Source organism: Rhynchophorus ferrugineus, unplaced genomic scaffold (assembly GCF_030347505.1).
Source record: "Rhynchophorus ferrugineus isolate W39M unplaced genomic scaffold, kcgeb_rfMv2 rfM7, whole genome shotgun sequence".
Lineage (NCBI taxonomy): Eukaryota > Metazoa > Arthropoda > Insecta > Coleoptera > Curculionidae > Rhynchophorus > Rhynchophorus ferrugineus.
Window position 1 is genome coordinate 6,168,759 of NW_027472586.1, and position 20,698 is coordinate 6,189,456.

The 20,698-nt window shown below is 33.6% G+C and overlaps 2 protein-coding genes across 5 annotated transcripts in view; one reads left to right on the top strand and one right to left on the bottom strand.

Annotated features, from left to right (window-relative positions):
• The window catches only part of LOC143199320 (CUGBP Elav-like family member 1), a 631,257-nt gene extending 620,672 nt beyond the window's left edge, over window positions 1-10,585 (top strand). For all 3 annotated transcript variants that reach the window (XM_076409044.1, XM_076409043.1, XM_076409045.1), the window contains one exon: window positions 9,191-10,585. In XM_076409044.1, the coding sequence (XP_076265159.1) occupies window positions 9,191-9,462 (272 nt within the window). In that variant the 3' untranslated portion in view covers window positions 9,463-10,585. The remainder of the gene's footprint in view (window positions 1-9,190) is intronic.
• nenya (RING finger protein nenya) overlaps window positions 1-20,698 on the bottom strand; it is a 56,719-nt gene that overhangs the window by 20,399 nt on the left and 15,622 nt on the right. The gene's annotated exons all lie outside the window — the stretch shown is intronic.

Sequence of the window (20,698 nt, forward strand, 5' to 3'; positions counted from 1 at the left end):
ATGGGAACTGAAAATCAAAAGATATTATAAATAAAAATAGAAATTATCGCTTGATCATTTATCTGATATATCATAGAGAAAAAAAACCTGATACCAATACACTAGTTTTGGTTTATTAACAAGCATTCAACAATTGACAAAGTCCACAAAATAACACATGTTATTGAAAAAGCCTACGGAAGATAAAAAAGTATGCTCAGTCATATTCTTAGATGTAGCACAAGCCTTCGATAAGGTTGAAGGCCTTGTTCATCAACTACAGAAAATGTTAACAAAACAACACACCGAACTACTAAAATCGTACATTACAGCCATAATATTTAGATCACCTACAATCAGACCGAACAAGCACAAATAACATTAAATAATACTATCATTCCATATAGCAACAACGCTAAATATCTCGGAATGAATCTTGATGCAAAACTTCGCTGGAAGGAACATATAAAGAATAAAAGAAAAGAACTGGAAATGAGATATAGAGAAATGTACTGGCTAATTGAAAGAAAATCACAATTATCAGTACATAATAAATAACTATTATATAAGCAAATACTGAAACCTATATGGACATACGGAGTTCAACTATGGGAATGTTCTGCAAAGAGTAACATAAACAAAATACAAATTTTTCAGAACAAAGTCCTGAGAAGTATTGTGGGCGCACCCAAATACTACAGGACTGACTATCTACATCGAGACCTTCAGATACCCACTGTCAGCCAAGAAATCAAGAGAATTGCGAGGGGACATGAGGAAAGACTCCATTCTCATGAGAATATTGAAGTATTGCAACTTTTGGATACCACCAGAGCAGGACACAGACTCAAAAGTATCAAACCATCTGATCTTGTGTAGCGTAATGAGGTGCTTATAATAAAAAATACAGCAGTGGCATGTATAAACATTATTTCACCAGAGACTGAGATATGTCCGATAGGTCCTCCTAGTTATATACCTAGATTTAAGTTATCATAAAGACAAATTGTAGGTTAGTCGGAAACGATTAGTAACAATGTAATAATCAAATAATTTTTTTTAAATAATCTGACATTGTTTTGAGATATTGGATATATAGATAAAACATTGGAAAGTACTCCTGAAGATTTGAATGTTAGTTCTTGAGGTTTTGATAAGAAACCTTATCAACCTTACCACCTTTTCATCTTCTTTTCCTATTCTTCTGTATGATCCCTGATGTATGATGAACATTTATAGTCTTTTGCACATTTGTAGTCTTTCAGATGCTATTTCTAAATCAAATCTTGCCTATTTCTTGCACTCGCAATAATGATATATTTATTTGATCAAAATGCGACAACTAGTACACAGTTGAGGAATGGTATTTTTCTTACATTAGGTATTCTCATTTCTTCTACGTTGCTATGATCTAGTAATATTATTTCATGTTTTAAGGCAAAATTTTGGATAACTTCGTAAAACCATTTGATTTCAAGGTCATCGTGCAGTTCTTCGTTGGTTATGTAGCGATAAGCATTGGTAACTGGTCGAAGAAGTTGGTTTCGGCAGCATTGTTAATGTTTGAGTGCAATTCTACATTTGATTACATATTTCTAAAATTGACTATCCAAATGAAATTCCAATAATAATCCGATTAAAAAAAGAAAAAGAAAAACGAAATACGACACGATTCATCTTGTATTATGCTGTCAAAAGAATATTGAGAGTCCTGCGACAGCAAAAATTATAATTTCCTATCGACCACAAATAATAATCAGGAAAAATACTAGCGATATCTTACGTGATCATATAGTCCTAGGATCGCATAAACATCAAATATACGTCATTTATATTTTTCTACGAATTTTTTTTCCTTTCTTTTATTTCTCGATTTCTGATTCACACTTTCGCGATATTGTTTTTGATTTTAGGGCTTCGTCAATATACTTTGGAGTAAAGTAAAACATCGAAATAGTATTTTGGCAGGTCTCGAACACGTATAGGTGTTACCTTGAATTTTATTGTTAAAATTTCCGCTTTTAATCTAATTTGTATGCATTCGCTAAACGATTTCAGTTGATTTAATGTACCGCGTAAATATTATTAGAGACCACTGCTTAATAAAATCGACTAATCCCAGTATACCGTGTTATATAGATAGAAAATTACATAACAAGCGAAAATATTTATTTTAAAGTAAGTTTTCGAGCTTTTCGGTCAGGTTATACATCATCAGTTATAATGGCCTGTAATATCCATTATAAATAATTACACAAACGGGCCACAGACCACCTGAAGTTGAGAAAATAGCATTAAGATCAGCAGGGAGTAAATTAATTAATCAAAAAATATTAATAAAAGGCAATATATGATGCTATCCCAAGGGTTTCCTCGTCCTGAGTAGAAGACCGCGATTTTCTGTTTAAAAAACTGATATTATTTTTCTACATAATATCCCTAGACTTCAATATACTTAATTCAGCGTTTCTGCAATGTCAGTTCTTTTTCAATATGAAAATATTCATTCTCAACTTCTCCTTCAAGTTTGAGAACACTCACTGTGCGTAGAATAACATTCCCACCAGTGAATCAAGTCAATAATTGTCAACTTACCGAAGATGCCAAATATATTGATATGCATTTGGATCGACGTCTACCCTGAAAGAAGCACGCTAAACGAAAACAATTTGGACTTAAGCTATATCGGGCGCAAATCCAAATTATCTTCAGATAACAAGATATTACTGTATAAATCTATGCTCAAGCAAGCCTATTTGGTCATATCAACTCATAATGAATATATTTCAACAAAATGTCCGTGTTAAGTGCTTTAAAAGAGCGTTAGTGCACCCCAATGTGCTTGATAATCAGCTAAATGTGCGACGTGATAGTGAAGTGCATAGAATAAAACGTTTAACACCATCCGATCTGGTTATAGGACATATATAAACTTTAGAATAACATTGAGAATATCACTAATTAATTAAGATAATAATAATATAGGAAGTCGCTTAAAGAAGTGATTTTCTACGTATATAGAGTATACTAAGAGTAATAATAATTGAAAAAAAGTTTCTTCAAGTTTGGGAACAAATAAAGGTTTGAGGGTATCAAATCAGGATAATAGGCAGGATGAAAATGCACCCTCGTGTACGAATGCTTTGTTCTTGGTGAATTAATTAATATTGTATTAGTTACCTTAATATAGTGAATATTAAAAATGTTAAAATATACAATATTATTTTTCAAAGTGTAGTCCATTGCTGGGCACGTCTTTGTTCTCATCATTAACAGATAAAAATCGCAAGAAGCATTTCCAGGTAAAAAGGTAAAGTTTTTAATTTTATTTATTGTTTATTTATTGTCTCCATGTTAATTTTAATGGATTTTACGACGTAAATATATATTTTTTCTACAAACTAATTAATATGAACCAACTCTGTATCCATCTATGTAACGCATAACTTTCGACCATTTGACAACGAAATCAAGAACAGATGATAATGAATTAAATAAGGTATCTTATGCCTTCTAGCTGTCAGAAGACGATTGTTGAAAGAAAAACAACAAAAGCAACGTATGTAACCCATAAAAGCATTTCTAATATCGAACCAAGCTACGTATATTTTAGCCTGTCTGTAGATGGTTTCATTTTTTCAGTTTGTCAGCTGCTCTTTTATAGATTCTTATGAAGGAATGAGAATGAGTGGAATTTAGTAGCGCGTGTACCTTTTTGCGAAATTCTGTCTTGGCATGACAGACGCGATACGAATGCTATATTTTGCGAAAAGGTACAACGACAATCCATTAAAATACATAGTTAGAGGGAAATCTTGCCGCACTCTACGTTATGTCGTGAAAGCAGACTGAAAAGTTTCCAATTTTTCATCGGATTGTAATAATTACTTATGTTACCTTGTTTTGATTACAATAGAAAGTTTCTGTTTTAAATTATTTCAGATAAGTATATAAGTGTGGATATATAATTATTTCATTTCTAGCCGGACATTTGGACAAAATTCTTCTATATTCAATGATATTTTCAAGTTTTGTACCTTCCAATGTACTTGATATTGTGACAAAAAAATGTGTGTCTTGTACTTTGACAACTGAGTCATATACGATTATGCGATACGGAGAAAAGGTAGAAAGGCATGAAGAAGATGAAGTATATCTACGATTTTTGTACTTGAAGTTGTAAGGGTGAATCTACTTTTTCTCTGCACTAACTATACAAAAACCCTTTTCTTTTGTGTCGTTAAAGTACCTATTGATATAGGAAAAAAACGCGGTTCAACGTTTTTAGGCTTTAATTCCAATGGTAGTCAATGTACGAGGCTGACTGAGATGTGAGACTTGCCTTGTTGAGAAACCTTTAATAAGTAAGATTGTTGATTTAGACAACAATATTTGTCCATTAACTGCGTTTTTTACTTCTTGCTAGGATGCTCTTTGACTTCCACACTCCCAATGTTTCTATTATACTCTATTCTCTATTTAATACTCACCTAACAGATCAATTGAAGTCCCCGGCCTATCATAATAAAACACATTTTTTTTAACAAAATTAGTTTTTTTATTCAACATAATTCCCTTCAAGGGTAATATACTGATTATAACGACCCTTCAACTTTTCGATATCATTTTTGTCGTACGATTTGTCCTTTGCTTCAAAATAGGCCTCAGTTTCGTCGATGACATCATGCAGTCCACTCGGATGATTGTCGATTGAACTTCGGCGTGAAATGATGGAGCCATGCTTTATCCATTATCACATATCGACGCAATAAATCGGGTTTATTACGCTTGGTCATCTTCAAACACTGCTCCGAATCATCAACTCGTCGTTGTTTTTGGTCACAAGTGAGCTCGCGGCACCCATTTTGCATAGAGCTTTCTCATGCCCAAATATTCGTGAATGATAATATGTACACATTCAGTTGATATCTTTGGAGTGTCAGCTATTGGATTCAATTTCAATTTACGATCATTCAAAATCATTTTGTGGATTTTTTTAATGTTTTCGTCGGTAACAACCTCCTTTGGGCGTCCACTGCGTTCACCGTCTTCGGTGGTCATTTCACCACGTCTAAACTTAGCATACCAATCATTGATAATTGATTTTCCTGGAGCAGTGTTCTGAAACTCCGCATCAAGCCAAGTTTTGCTTCAATTGTATTTTTGCTCTTCAAAAAGCAATATATTATCATCACGCAAAATTCCTTGTTATCTATTTTTTTCACAATAACAAAAGTTGCTTCACTCAAAATGCTATTATTCACAAACTAATAAAATTTAGGGCTAACTGGAAAACATGTGGATTTAATTCTAGTAGCGCCATCTATGTGTCAAGCCAGGTACTTTTGAGCTTGGAATATCTCATATTCGAGGATTTCCGCTTGACCAGTTCATTCTTCATTAACTGTTTTAAAATTATCGATTTTAAAGCTTGAAACTCTGTGCTCATGCGTTTATTAATGGAGTGTATTCGCTATTGATCTTATAGCAACCGGAAAACGATAGAAAATAATGAATCTTTCATTGTCCTAATTAAGTGAAGCCTTAAACAACGGAAAAAATCATTGGAAACTTTTCATATCCACGTTTTATTAACCATAAATAAAGAGTAATAACTTAGAATGTGGGCAAGATATCAAACTAGCGAAAATGAATGTGCTTGCATGCATGCTATTTGAAATTGTATTCGAAAAAATGCCGAAGCTTACAGCACGAGTTGGTAATAAAGGCTCCTAGTGATTAGTCTGATAAGATTGCATAGTTTTTACTCGGACTGTTCGCTTTAAAACGTTAGGTTAATTTATTTCGTATTATCATGTAGAAAATAGGATCGTGAGTCGACATCGAACATTCACGAGTCGTTAACATTTAAAATAATTTCAAAATTTCAACCGATTATAACGTTCTCATCACTTAATTTGCCGTATCAAAGTGTCGAGTATCATTAGTCTCGCGAATAATTGCTTTTCAACATTCTCCAATAAACTACTATTAAAATTTATTTTCATTTGTCGCGGATTGATAGATAATACGTATTTTGGCGATTGTATTCATATACGAGGTGTACTGGAAAGTCATTTACCTTTTTTTTTTTCGGAAAAAAATACTTCAAGAAAAATTGATTTATTCAAAGTATTGGTCATTTGATTCTGTACATCTTACCCATCTTTCAGGCAATTCATAGTTGTCATGCCATCAAAAAAACTGTTTGTCCTTTGAGCAAAACCGTTCATCGAGCCATTTTCTAAGGTCTTCGAAATTAGCCGAGTGCTGCTCTGCAAGCGCGTGTTCCACTGATGCGCAAAGTTGATAGTCGGACGGGGGAAGGTTGGGAGAGTACCGCAGGTGCGATAATATGTCCCATCTTCATCCTTGGTCGACTTTACTTTATAACCGTGTCTTCGGGTCCATTTTGGTCGTTTTCCGATCAATGCATAGTTCAAATTGTTCATTTGTTGTATGTAGCGATCACTATCAACTGTTTCACCATATTTCAACACTTCGTAATACCCCACACCACTTTGGTCTCACCAAACACAGAACATTGTCTTGAGACCAAGACGATTTGGACTTGGAGTCATGATTTTTGCGCTGCTAATCTAGCGGCATCTATTAGAAAAACCGGTAATGACTTTCTGGTATACTTTCTACTAATTTTTTTTATTTTTAGTATAGTTGTTTCAATATTATTAGTAACGTTCGGAACTATCGACTGAAAAGAGTCGAAACAGTCGATAGTAAAAAAAACTAGCGACTAGAAAAAGTAATTACTATTTTCTGTCACGGTTCGACTGTTTTTTCAATTCGTGATGTCAGACGAAAATGTACGAACCCATTCCTGTATAAATTGTGAGAGAGGAAAGAACGGAGATAATTGCTTGGAGCAGTTCATTTTATATATGTGCTTATATTTTCCAACCGTAGTATAAGCGCGACGAGGATGTAGATATTTCTTCACATACTAACTTTAAAAAAGAAGAGGAAAAAATATCATTACTGAATAATTTTAATTTTTAAACGAAGTAGAATTACCTTTATATTTGAATGTTCTGTGGATCTGTAAAAAGGAATGGATTTTTTCTATGGAATGGAATAAAACCCTACTAAATGTCTTATCGTATTTTATATACTATAATAAATATAGACAATACAATAGAACTTAAACAAAACCTGAAAACTAAAGATGTACAATAACCATAAATACTAAATACAAATTAAACATATACCTAGAAAAAAAAATCATAGAAAAAATCTAATATGTGACATAATTAAAAATGATCCCACAATAACTACCAGAGCTTTTTTAAATAAAGTAAATGCTTTATTTATTATTGGAAGGAAATATTTTTTAACAAAAATCGAGAGAGTAATCGAAATATATAATTGCCATAAAAACAGTCAAAAGTATTTTACTATATATCTTTCGCAATTTTAATATTTTTACCCTATTACATTAACAATCGTGAAACATATCGTTCCAATATTATACATCGTTCCAATATCGTATATATTGCATATAAAATCTATGTAAGCATAAATTGAGTACATTATTGTCAAAGTCGCGGCTAGGACGACAGAACAAGTACATCAAAAATCAACCGAATGAAACCGGTAGAACCGAAAATAGTAACTAAAGGTACACGACTGGAACAGTCGATAATAAAAAGTAGACAATTAATAAACAATCGATAGTCGTTTTCAGTCGATAGTTCCCAACGCTAATTATTAGTAAAATCTAGGGTAGTTAGTTTCTAAGTATTTATACTTGTTTTAATGGCATAAAATACATTATAACGTACCTGCCATTTAACAATTCTGCTTTTTACTTAATTAATAAGAACAGTTCAAGTTTATGTCTAGTATGTTGTTACATATTTTAAGCAATACCATTAAAAAAAGTGAAAAATATCAAGCTATGGGAAAGTTGGTAAAATATCGAAAAATTAATCACGTAGCTATTCAGAGAAAAAAAAATTAAGCATAGTTCTTTTATGACCTAATAGTAAGTAAATCAATATTTATGAATTTGTATTATAACCGCTATATTAAACATTACACAATCAATAATGAAAAGCTCCCAAATCTTATTCGAGGGTTGTCTTTTATATTTCGGGATTTGGATTTAAAATTATTTTCTGCCACTATAACATATAACAATTTATAAGAGAGAGATCCTTATAATAGAAAGTAATATTTGACGACCGAATATCCATGTAACGTGGAATGAATGCCGGTTTCATTAATATCCAAGGGAGTTTCAATCTCACAATAAGGCACTCTGAATAATTATAAGGAAACCGATATGTAATTCGAAAAAAAATGTTCAAAAATTTATTTTAAAACAAACCACAGACGGTTTTACGTTAGTTTTAAAAGTTAATTGCTTTGAATCTGCTGTATGTTTTTATTTATTGATAATTTCTTGAATATTGTCTTGAACTATATATACACTGCTGTTCAAAAGTTTGGAAACAATTTATTTTTAGTTGATATAAAAAATACTACAATAGATCTTTAACTAAACTTGCTGGTTATTATTTTTACCACGATTTATAACAATAATCAACAAAATTACTAGTTTTTTATTAATTGTCTCTTATTTTGAAAAAGAACTGGCGCATTTTTTGCATATTTTGAAAAAGAACTGGCGCACCGAAAAAGTAGCGGCTATTGATGAACCTCAAATAATAAGAATGATTTTAAGCTAATATATATAAGCCTAATAGTTAAGGAACTGAACGAGTAAGATATGTGAGCCAGCATAAGCATGAACATGAGCAAAAATAAGGGTGACCATTTGGTTAATTTGATTTTATTTTGTCTGCGAGGCCATAGTGTTAGTTCAACGTTTCTTCAACTTATCTGTTTTTTTTCTGTTATATCTTAAAGTCTTCTTGATACCAAACTAGAGTTTAAGCCTGGAGACTTGGAGATTATCCCAGTCTTGCCACCAGCCTGGTCACTGGCGAGACTGAGATCATTTTCCTTATCAGATTTTGCACTTTTGACTTTCGGACAATTACAAGCATAAATTTACGACCATGCCCCAGCAGGATTCCAACTCGAGACTATATAAGCTGGCTCTCTGTTTTATTACGGTTTCTTTTTTTTAATTATCGAATTCTGAACATATTGTTTCCAAACTTTTGAAAGTTGGCGCGCATGCACCATAACCAGTCAGCAATCAGTACGCGGTCTGTTCTGTTTACAGGCCCGGAAGGATGCAACCTGTTCATCTACCACCTGCCCCAGGAGTTCACCGACACCGACCTGGCGTCCACCTTCCTCCCCTTCGGGCCAGTCATCTCCGCCAAAGTGTTCATCGACAAGCAAACGAACTTGTCCAAGTGTTTCGGTTTCGTATCGTTCGACAACGCGTCGTCCGCGCAGCAGGCGATCGCCGCCATGAACGGTTTCCAGATCGGCACCAAGAGGCTCAAAGTGCAGCTGAAGAGGGCCAAAGAGGCCGCCAAACCATATTAAAACCAAAGAACATAGTAGGTTTTTACTACCGTGAGTAGTACCACGATATTGAACTAGAATTGCGGGGCGCCAGCCCCGAACGGAAACGTAGCGTTGTCGTTTTTATCTCTGGCAGATCCCTCTCGCAAGATAACGAAGCTATCTTGGTCGGGAAGAATAAAACAATCCGAGTCACGTTTCGGTCCGACTTCTAGTCCAATATCACTATTCACCACGTGTAAAAGAAATATATAAAGCAAGCCAGTACTCTTTACCCCAACCTCCATCTACCTACCTACCCCTTCCCCCCGAGAATAATTTTGTACTATGTCTCCCCCCCGTCCCCCGTCCCCCCTGTACAAACAAACAAACAAAGAAAGAAGGCACCGCGACCTTGCAGTGTTCCCTAACTCAGGATTTAGCTGCTATTTTAAAAAAAAACTGTGAAATATTTTTACTAGAGAACCAAAACGGTTCGAACTATGATCATCCTGTACATTAATGAAACAAAATGAATTACTGTATATGGTCATACGTTTTAAATATTTAGCGGGGCCAATACCGCGCGGTACGGACGCGGGATCCCACCCAAAACCGAGAAGAAGGAACCGGATTCCTTGAAAAACCATTCACCCTCCCCCCGAGTCACCCGTAAGGTTATTTTGTTGTTCTAAACATTCCATGTCGAATCGCGTCGGACCGGAGCCGGTCCACGCCGCGCCGTGTTGGTTCCATATACTTGGCTGTACCGACCGGCGAGGATACGGGGGTTCCGCGACGCCGGCAGGTCGAAAGCGGGGTTGCGTCGCGGCGCGGGACCTCGATATCCCCGCCCTCTGACGAGGATGTTTCGTATATAGATGTTTTTGTTGGGTTTATGTTGATTTTTTCTCTTGATAAGGTTATTTTCTCTGTAAAAAATGTTCGTTTTTTTTCCCCTCGTGGACCTCAAGCGACATCCTCTGTTGTTTTTTTTTTCTCTTACAACCTAGACCACAGTTTTTCTCTTTTTTTTTGTAATTGTTGAGTGACTTATTATGTTTCTTATTACGAGTCTTTACATTATTATATAGTAAGCATGTACTTTAACTGAATTGTACCTTTTATTTTCTATTGTTATTAAAACCAAAGTTATTAGACCAAACCACTAGCTGTTTTGTGTTAATATCTGTTAATATTTTGCAGGGTTTTATTATATGTTTTATTTTTATTTTGCTGGGGTACGAACAGAACTGAAAATACCGCTTCGAAAATGGTATGACTATATATATAATCCACATCACTGGGTAAAAAATAGAAAGCAATTTGCTCCAAATATCCAAGAAAAAGTGTGAAAATTAAAATTACAAAATTGTTCGTTCTTTACATCTAATAAGTAAATGCTATAATCACATTTCGTGTTCAGTTGTCATCTTCATTATATTATAAAAAATATATAATGGGTACCCATTTCAACTTTTAAAGTACTTATGTTTTAGTATATAAAAAAATAGAAAGAAAAAATAGTGTGAAAATAAAAATCTAAAAATTATTACTTCATTATATTACATCGGTAAATATTATAATCACATTTTGTGTTCATTATTCATCGTCACAATGTTATAAAATAAATAATATATGAAGAATCTATTTTTACACACGATTTGTTAATTTATATTTTTTCATGTCACTGGGTACCCATTTTTATTTGCAAACTAGCTATGTCATAATATAAAAATATAAAAAATCAATTTGCTCCAGATATCCAAGAAAAAATGCGTGAAAATATCATGTGTGTTCAATATCTATCTTCAGAATGTTAAAAAATAAATAATATATTTTTAATCTACACTTCTTAACATCATTACTAACTGGTTACTCACTTTAACTCGCAATCTTATCTACGTTATAATATAACAAAAATAGAAAGCAACATTATTATGGTACCAAAGAAGTGTGTGAAAATAAAAAAAATAAAAATAAAAATAATAATTGAATTAGTTAATTTGGTAGATATTTTGTAATCAGTGTTTAAAAAAATATTTATTTGATGTGGATTTTTTATATCACTGATATAGTTAAATAAATCACTTGGTATCCATTTTAACTTGTAAATTACCCCCAAAAAAATGCGATCAAAGACCGAACCAAAAACCAAACATTTTCAGTTCTGTATACTTGTGACCCTCTGTACTGACCCAACTCAGTGTCTCTTTAGCAAACAGTTTTTTCGACTCCAATCAAAAGCTATCTAGTTATGTAGTGCTGTACCAAAAAAAAAAACACAAATAATTCTGTGTCCACTACCACTGTGTCCAGCCGACTGTGTTTCATAGCTGACAAGTCGTGAATCCAGCAATTCAGCAGCCTCCTACGGCTTCTGTTTATGTCTAACTAATGTTTGTGTACTTCATTTATACAGTAAGTGCCTTTTATTCACTAACCATCTAAAAAAAACAACTAGCCTAATGCTAACTTTAGTTTTAATAAACACTTTGGTTTTCTCTAACTGAGAAAAAGTAACTAATTTTGCCGCAAATATTAGAAATTTTCACGCGGAGATTATAAAAAACGATATCAGAAAACTAGAGAACACCAAAGGTTCTTTAATTTCAGTCCTACACGAAGGATCTTGCTCAATTATTTTATTTATTTATTTATATTTATTTTACATATCTGTTTATATGTTTCATGTTTGTGACAGAAGAATAACAAAATGGGGTCGCTATTTTATATGTTTTTTTGATTTAATTTTAATTATATTTCGAGTCTTTCACTGTTTGTAACTGATCTCGTTGTATGTTATTCGTTTTTATTTACCCACAGTATATATTTTATTAGTGCAACGAAGTTGCTGAACGGGGAGAGTTCAGAGAGATGAAGAACGATTTTGAGCAAGCTCCTATCTCTATTTAGGTTCATATATCGTAAAAATGTAATTTACCAAAAAAAATTGATGAATTCATTGTTGGACATATATTTTAGTCGTTATGGAATTGAATAAGGTTGGAAATTAAAAAGCGAAATCATTAAAATGCTGTTATATGGGCTTGCAACATATATAATTACTACTGACACGTTATTTTTTGCAAATTCAAGACTAAAACGAAGACATTATGTATTAAGTACTTGCCTGTAATTTGATCAGCAGTGTATTCGTGGTTAAAGAATATAATTTCGACACTTTTTTGTCCAAAACTGAGTTTAAAGTCTCAAAGAACTTTTATAAGGTATATCAGTTGATATATCCATTGTTTTCGGTCATTTACTTGCAATGGACAATATCAAAAAGGAGGGAAAATGGCTACCACACCACTTAACTGGAAATACCATTTCGTATCGTGTCAACATCATGGTTTCATTATTTGCCAGACAGGAAAAGAACTTTTTTCTGTAACTTATTGTGACTGGCGATGAAAAGTAAATGAAGTAAATGTAATTCCAAACACAAAAAGTAATGATTTGGTCGATGGAAGGTATTCACATCGACAATAAAGTGGAATATTCCTGGTCATACCGTCTTGCTGTGCATTTGGTGGGATGAGCAAGGTGTAGACGTTGTAGATGTCTACCGAAGTCAACTGAATAAATTGAGCAACGTATTCAGAGTCGCCCTCTTAATAACATTCGGCCACACGTTACTAGAGTACTAAAATTTACACGAATGAGAATTAATCTAATACCCAGTATACTCACCAAACATAGCGCTTTCTAATCACCATTTATTTAGATCGATACAGTATGGCTTAGCAAGCACACGGTTTAAAAATGCTGAAGAAGTGTGAAAAAGGATCAATGATCGAAGGGCCAATGCCAAACCTACAAACTTCTCTCGACACGGTATCGCCACGTTCGAAAAAAAATGACATAATGTTTTCAGAGTGTCATACATCCATTTCCAACTATTTTGGCAATATCTGAATCCTATATCAAGCATATATAACACATATTTCTACCACAGTTAAAACTTTTTTAAAAATTCAAATTGATGAAATTTCAATGGATACAATGAGAATATTTCCTTAAATTTCGATATTGATTTTGTTCGAGTTGTAATGAAACAGATTCCTACTGAAAACTGGTATCGCCTGTGGGTTATATGCAATTTAACAATAAAACTTTTTTTTCCTTTTGATGTCACTGTGTTTGCTTTCGAAGGTCAATAACATTAAAAATTTACTTGCCTAGCAAACCGTTTCCAAGCAATGTTTACCTATACTTAACGGTTTTAATGATACATAATGGAATTTTATCGTAACTTTCACCTGAGTGCAATCCGTATTAAAAAAAAATAGAAAATAACTAATTAGTATTACGTATATATATATGAAAATGTCGACTAATCCGATGGAGGTAAATCAGGGTAATAGGGTAGTAACCAAATGATGTAAGTTGAGTTCTTGAGATTTTAAAAATGACTTTTTCATGCCTTTTAAATTTTAATTCGTACAGGGATGAAAACACGCTTTTATTTTACTTAAAGGATTTTATTTCAAGAATAAGAAGAGACGTCATTTTCGTTATCCTTTATATCTGTTCGTTTTCTAATTAAATGAAAGCTTAAAACACTTGCCATCAGTTAAAATCGAAAGACTTGAAAGGGAGCACCTCCCTCCTGAAGAAAATTGTTGACGAAGTCTTGATTCGATTGAACTCTTTCTGAGTATTGACAATACCTTCGTCCATCAGTTCGCTTTTGCACATCTTCTGAACTGCAAGTTTTCTATTCCCATTATCATCTCCTCCAGACTATGGAGTAGTTTCCCAACAGTCCAGCGACTTAGGTCTGCCTTTGGTAGCGGTAAACCCTGAACTGCAAACTTCTCCTTATATTCGAATAGAATAAGCTAAGAGATATTTTTAAAAATAAAGAAATTCCAAATTCGAAGTTCCCAGATTGGAATAGTACAGTTAATAGAAATACCATAGTGGTCGTACACCTAGTACCACAATGCTTCATTTCAAGTTCCAATCAACTACAATTAGAGAATGAATTTCTTCAACATCAAAATATCCAAATTCCAAGAATCCACCGACTGAGGATGTGTTTCGAAACTGAATAAGCAAAACATGAAAAAGAAAAGATGCACCAGTAAGGCGTAACAGTCACACGTATTCTTAATAATGACCTATATCTATATAGACATAATAATATCAAAAGGAAATTATTTTATTTTATTATTTTCTCAACACTGGTTCATTCTATTAGCATTTCTCAGTAATGGAAACAAGACAGTGGTACTTACTTGGCCCTGGTTCGAATTAAATTTAAACTCTTTTTAGCTATAATCTTCCACCTGCCACTGTCATCTCATGACCGCCTTCGGTGGGAGATTGCATGAAAATAAAACTCTGCATCTGCGTTAATATCTTGTTCATAACAAAATAGGTTTATAATGGGAGGCACATCTGCGATATTGATAATTGGAACTATTATTTTTTCAAGAAGAAAACCTCTATTGTACGTGTTCATATCTCCTAAAGTAAACCAATCAGGAAATCTCAATACGATATTAAAAGGTTACGTCATCAAAAACCTGGAAGAAATACAGGGGGTGGACAAAATAATATTAACACCAAAACATATTAACAACAATAATTTATTTATTTTTTTTATATATATTTTAAAGTCCCCTTTAACCAACTATGGGTTTATCTGGACTGGGCCTAAAGTTTAACGTGGGCTCCGAACCACGGTTCTCAGCATTAAGCCTACTGACTGGCGAGTGACCAACTTTAGAAGTCATCCCAGAAGACATCCGGTCTTCCCCAGCCTGATTACTGGCTTGACTGGGATCATTCTCCTTGTCGGATTTTACACTCTTACCTAGGACAATCACAAACATAAATTTACGACCATGCCCCAACAGGTTTCGAACCCGCGGCTATCGCAACAGTAGGAGGTCCGTTCCATCGCCTTTACCACTGCGCCACCAAGCCGGCAATATTTATTTTTAATAAGGTCACAAGGGTCGAATAGTTTCTGAATAATTTCCAACGGAATATTGTCCCATTGTTATACCAAAATATCCGCTCATCAATGATATTGGAGACGGAAATATCACCTCACTCTCTACTCTAACACTTCCAATGGCGGTTCCATTCCTATCCAAATCAAGACTGAATCTTTAGCTGTGTGTATGGACATCACTATCATCTTGGAATATGGCAATCTTTGGCAGCTTCATCACTGAATATGTTGCGATATTCATTCACAGTAATCTGGCCAGTGATGTGACTAAAAGGACCAACATTATACTTATTCATGGCTTATCTTCACATTATTTAAATCCTATGTTTCCTAATAGTGTTTGAAGGGATGACTTATATCCATCAAAGAGCTGCATATCCCTAAATGTTCTAAGGATACTTTCCATACTAGCAGTTATCACCTGCAGATATCATCTTACTAGCAGAATGACTTTGGCAGGCTGATTCGGTTACATGTTCGAACGTATCAAACAACATTTTATTTCTTGTTAACAATAATAAAGCGAAAACAAAAATATTGTCTGGTGTTAAAACGAATGTACAAGCTACAATAGGCAACACATTATACATCTTGATGACGTGAGTTCACTGCTATTCTGGATAGACTATATGTTTCATGGTGTTCATGTTATTATATCTATACCCGATATATTCAATTCAAATCGATATATTACATGAATCACGGGACATAACGGTATCAATTATCATACATTCCCGATGCAAGAAACCAAATGAAATAAACATGCGTTGATAAACAAAAACCGTGTTTTAAAAACAATACGTCGGACTAAATCATGACAGAACCACTCGAAAAAAAAAACTGGCCCGTTTAAAAACACCGAAATCATCATCAATTTTAACGAAGTACTTTGAATAAAATATTCGACGGGCGGCCGCCATTATACGCTACCGCCGTATCGATCCGATAACTTGTATCGGTAATTATTCAAATCGCATTCTGTAATTGAAAATGTTTTACTAAACAAATAGGTTCGGACCGGAATCGGAAAATGGGCCAGTGTTATTCGGGATAGGTGGATTGTTCTTTCACAATAATTGTTTGTGTTCGAATGGTGAAGGTAAACAATCGATGCGAGGCTTTTTCCCGCTTTTCGCCGGCTTATTTGCGGAAGTATTTAAACAAAATATCCAGATTGAGTGTAATAATTTCAAAAAATCTACCTATATATATTAAAAAAATGAATTTCTGTTCGTTAGTCTCGCTAAAACTCAAAAACGGCTAGACCGATTTGACTAATTTTAGTTATAAAATATTTCTAAAAGTCCAGGGAAGGTTTATAAGATGTCTATCACCGTCATCAATAGTTTCACTGTCACAAGGGTCGACAATTTTTCTTCTTCGATATTTTTCGTCGAATTCAATCAAATTTGTGACGAACTAACCGCGTAGATTACCAGCGGGAGTCAGAAAATGGCAGTTGTCGTATGGGTATGTCACCATTGAGGTTGAGAATGCAACAACGGTGTTCTCGTGATCAAGGAATCATTCCACTATAAATAATTGATGATGCCAACAAATCAGTTACAATTGGGCAAAAAAAAATCGTCTGCCAAAGTTACAAGGCATTAAAATATACCTGTGAATCTACTGGATTATTTTGTGCCACTAGAAATGTAAAATTGCTACAGTTGGTCCAAGCACCAGATCCACAACGCTCACTATTTTCTGGAATGGAAAGTGATTCTAACCACTTCTTACCCAACATTCAAAAATGTTTTTATGCACCATGGCAATCTGATTTAAAACAATAAGCCACTGTGTGGGCCATCTAGTTACTCTTATTGTAATTCTAATGAGGCAGCTTCATTCTATAGAGGCAGCTCCAATCTCTCTACAAGAATATGTTGCTCTGAAACCTCCGCAATATTGCCTTATATCTAGATTGGCTTGATGGTAGATTTACCATCATTTTGCTCTCGTTTCTTAAATGGAAATGTTGATCCTTTAACCAATACAGACTACAGAACCTACTGTCGAGTGATTTCCAAATAACATCGTTTAGTCGAACGCATATTGAACAGGCCTATTTCATACCCACTAAGTTTAGGGTAGATTAACGGTATACAGGAGATTTACGGGGTTCCCATTGTAATAAAAATTTACCATATTCAGCGACTGACAATAGATGTTTGGCATATTTTCAAGGATTCTTTAGAAATTGTTACCAGTGACAATTCTTACAACGATTCTTATGCAAACAGTTAAGTAGGAAATACTAAAAAGGCCTAATTAATATATAGATCTTGTTTATATGATCAACCGGATTATATATCTAGCAGTATTTCTTTTTTATTATTTATTCAGTTTTGGCAATTAGGCATAATTCTTTGTCAGTTTTATTATTTCTCGACGTTATTATTGGATTATCGTGGATTAGGCGTATTTGCTTTTGTATTATTTCAACTAAATCACCAAAAAATCCTAAATATTAAGCTGCAGCATTATCTCTAATAAAACGTTATTATATATCAGCAGAACCATTTTAATTACAATAATTTCCATTTATCAAGAATAGTTTTTTTTCTGCTATCCTACGTTCTCCAGATATCAAATTCATCAAATTTCTTTAAAATCCAAATTGAATTTCTTAACATATCTCTTCTTGTGAAAAGAGAGGGAAGATGTTGTTTCACCCAAAATTATAAAATGTTTTAACTCCCTATTGTCTTATACGTTTTCTAATAGCTTTATTTAGAACTTGCTATTGTGTTTTCATCGTTTCAACAATATTTAATTAAAATAGTTCGATGAGTACTGTTTACTTTTCTTTATTGTAATATATAATATTTACCATTATTTTATAGCAGAAAAACCCATTGAAAGTAAAGCTCCATATCAAGTTGACATAAACTAGGCGCATATTGTTTATTGTCACTTAAGAGTGTTTATCTTAACGAATGTATTTTCTGTGTCCAATAAGACTGAATAGTTTGTTTTTGTTAAATTTCGATTAAACGCACAACCAACATTTATGGTGTTTTAGGGGTTATTTATTTTCACACCTATTTCAACATTCTTGACATTTGCTTCATCCTTATTACGGTACTAAATAAATTTACCACCAAGTAAATAAGAAAATAGGTGATTTTAGATTTTAGAGGTTTTTTTAATGTAAACTGAACTCTGGTTTTATGTGTAAAGGAATAGAAATACTATTATTGGAGTCATTGTCAGCATTTTCAATGTTTTTCAGTGAAAATTCAATAAATACAGTACCCATTGCTAACAGTCTTAAGTGACAAATTGCGTCCTCTTGTGGAAACAACTGGATTTAAAATTCTAAACATTTCGTCGCCATTAATATCTATTATATTGCTGATCACACTTCTTGACCATGCCACACCAACATCTCTTATACCTTCAATCGCAATATTTAATCATGTCTTCTTGGGTTTTCCTCTACTTCTTTACCACATCGACTTATAGCACCACTATATTATTATGTCTGTATTCTAGACTAGGTTCGTTTTGGTTTTGCAGCCAAAATATTGCAAATCACACTGGGTTATCCTTTCAGCCTCGACATTCTTGTTTGTGTGGAAATATTTGTAATTATTTGTGATTAAAAAAATACGTCAATTTTGTTTCCATATATAATATGCTAACAACAGTATTATTACGTACCCTATAATTTGATATAACAATCGAAGAAAACATTCAACTATCAATAATTAATAAAATACTCAATTTATAATAATAGCAAAATATATAGAGTGTAATTTCTAGTCACTTTTCGACCTCATGTTACTAACACGACGATTCATTAATATTTCGTATGACAAAATAATAAAAAATAACCTTCGACGTACCTTGTGTGTATTTATTCAAGTCGATTTCGTCAGTTCGCTTTTCGTATTATTTCTTACTTGGTAATTTCTTTTCTTGTTGACAGAATCGACTTTCTCCTCACAGGCAATGTCAATATTACTACCCACAATGAATATTAAATAATTTGCGTGGCCAAGTAGAACAGGACAAGAAAAATGCGATCCGAAATGAAACCAAAACTATTTATCACTTTTCCTTAAGCACACAGGTGTAATAGTTCGTGCTAATAACAATCGTGTTAATCCTTGAAATTTGTTCAAACTATTATTTAACATTACGAAATTATTAAGTCCAACGTATTGTCATTGTTGTTAATACTGAATATCGGCAAAGTTGCAACAATACTGTCGTTTACATAAGAATTTGCGAAATAAGATGGTTTTTATTGAACGCTCTGTAGGATCACACCATTATATCGATTTAAATATGCTTCCTGTGACCTTCATGTAACTCCATAACTCGAAATAAATGTTATAATTGATAGATAAATAGATAAATAAATCTGCAGAGCTGTTTAATTTTCGAGTCTAAACATGATCATCCTTCCAACGTAATCTAGCATTTGTGGATTTTGTTGACTGTCACTGGTAGTTTTTCTCTAGCTCTTCCCAGAGATATGTCTTGCTATAATGGCTTGGTCGGCAGCTAATGTTGCCAATACTGTCTCTGTTGATGTGGGTATATAAGAATAGTCCCAAGACACTATTCCAAGACGTTTTTTTGAGGATATCGAGAAATCAATAATCTCAACAAATACGTCGTTTTTCTGACACTAACTTCATAAAAAAATGCCTAGAAGACTTGAAAATAAATGGCTAACAATAAACAACAGTTCCCCAAAAATAAACTATAATATTTACTGCGTTACTGTACAATGAATCGTTGCTTAGCTCAAATTTTCGGGACAAAGTTTTGCGTCAAGTAAATCGACTTTGGTAATATTTTGACTTCAAGTGAGTGATTCATTAAGAGTTTGTAACCAGTGGTCAGACTGTGAATGCTGATTTTTTCGTGACAACGCTACAATACACCAGCGGCGAGCTACATCGAGTTCTTGCCGTCACACATCATTTCACCGACGACCCTACTGCCCATATGTTACACCCGTAGATATCTTCTTGTTCCTCCAAGGTACCTTCAATAATTGGCAGAGAGACGTTTTAAAAGTCGATGCGTTAACATTTTTGCAGACTTAGTCCCACTATTTCCCGAACGGTCCCTGTATATACCGATATAGTTTCGCATTTTGAACGTGACAATGAAAAGGAAAAAATATAACCACGGCAACGCCAAACCGAACAATATTCAGAAGGGCGGGTGTGTAAACTACCTGAAACTCCACCCGTCTTATTCACCAAACATTGTACCTTTAAATTATCCATTAAATTTTATCGATGTCTTCAAATTTTGATAAAAACATTCTCTAGGAACAACCTA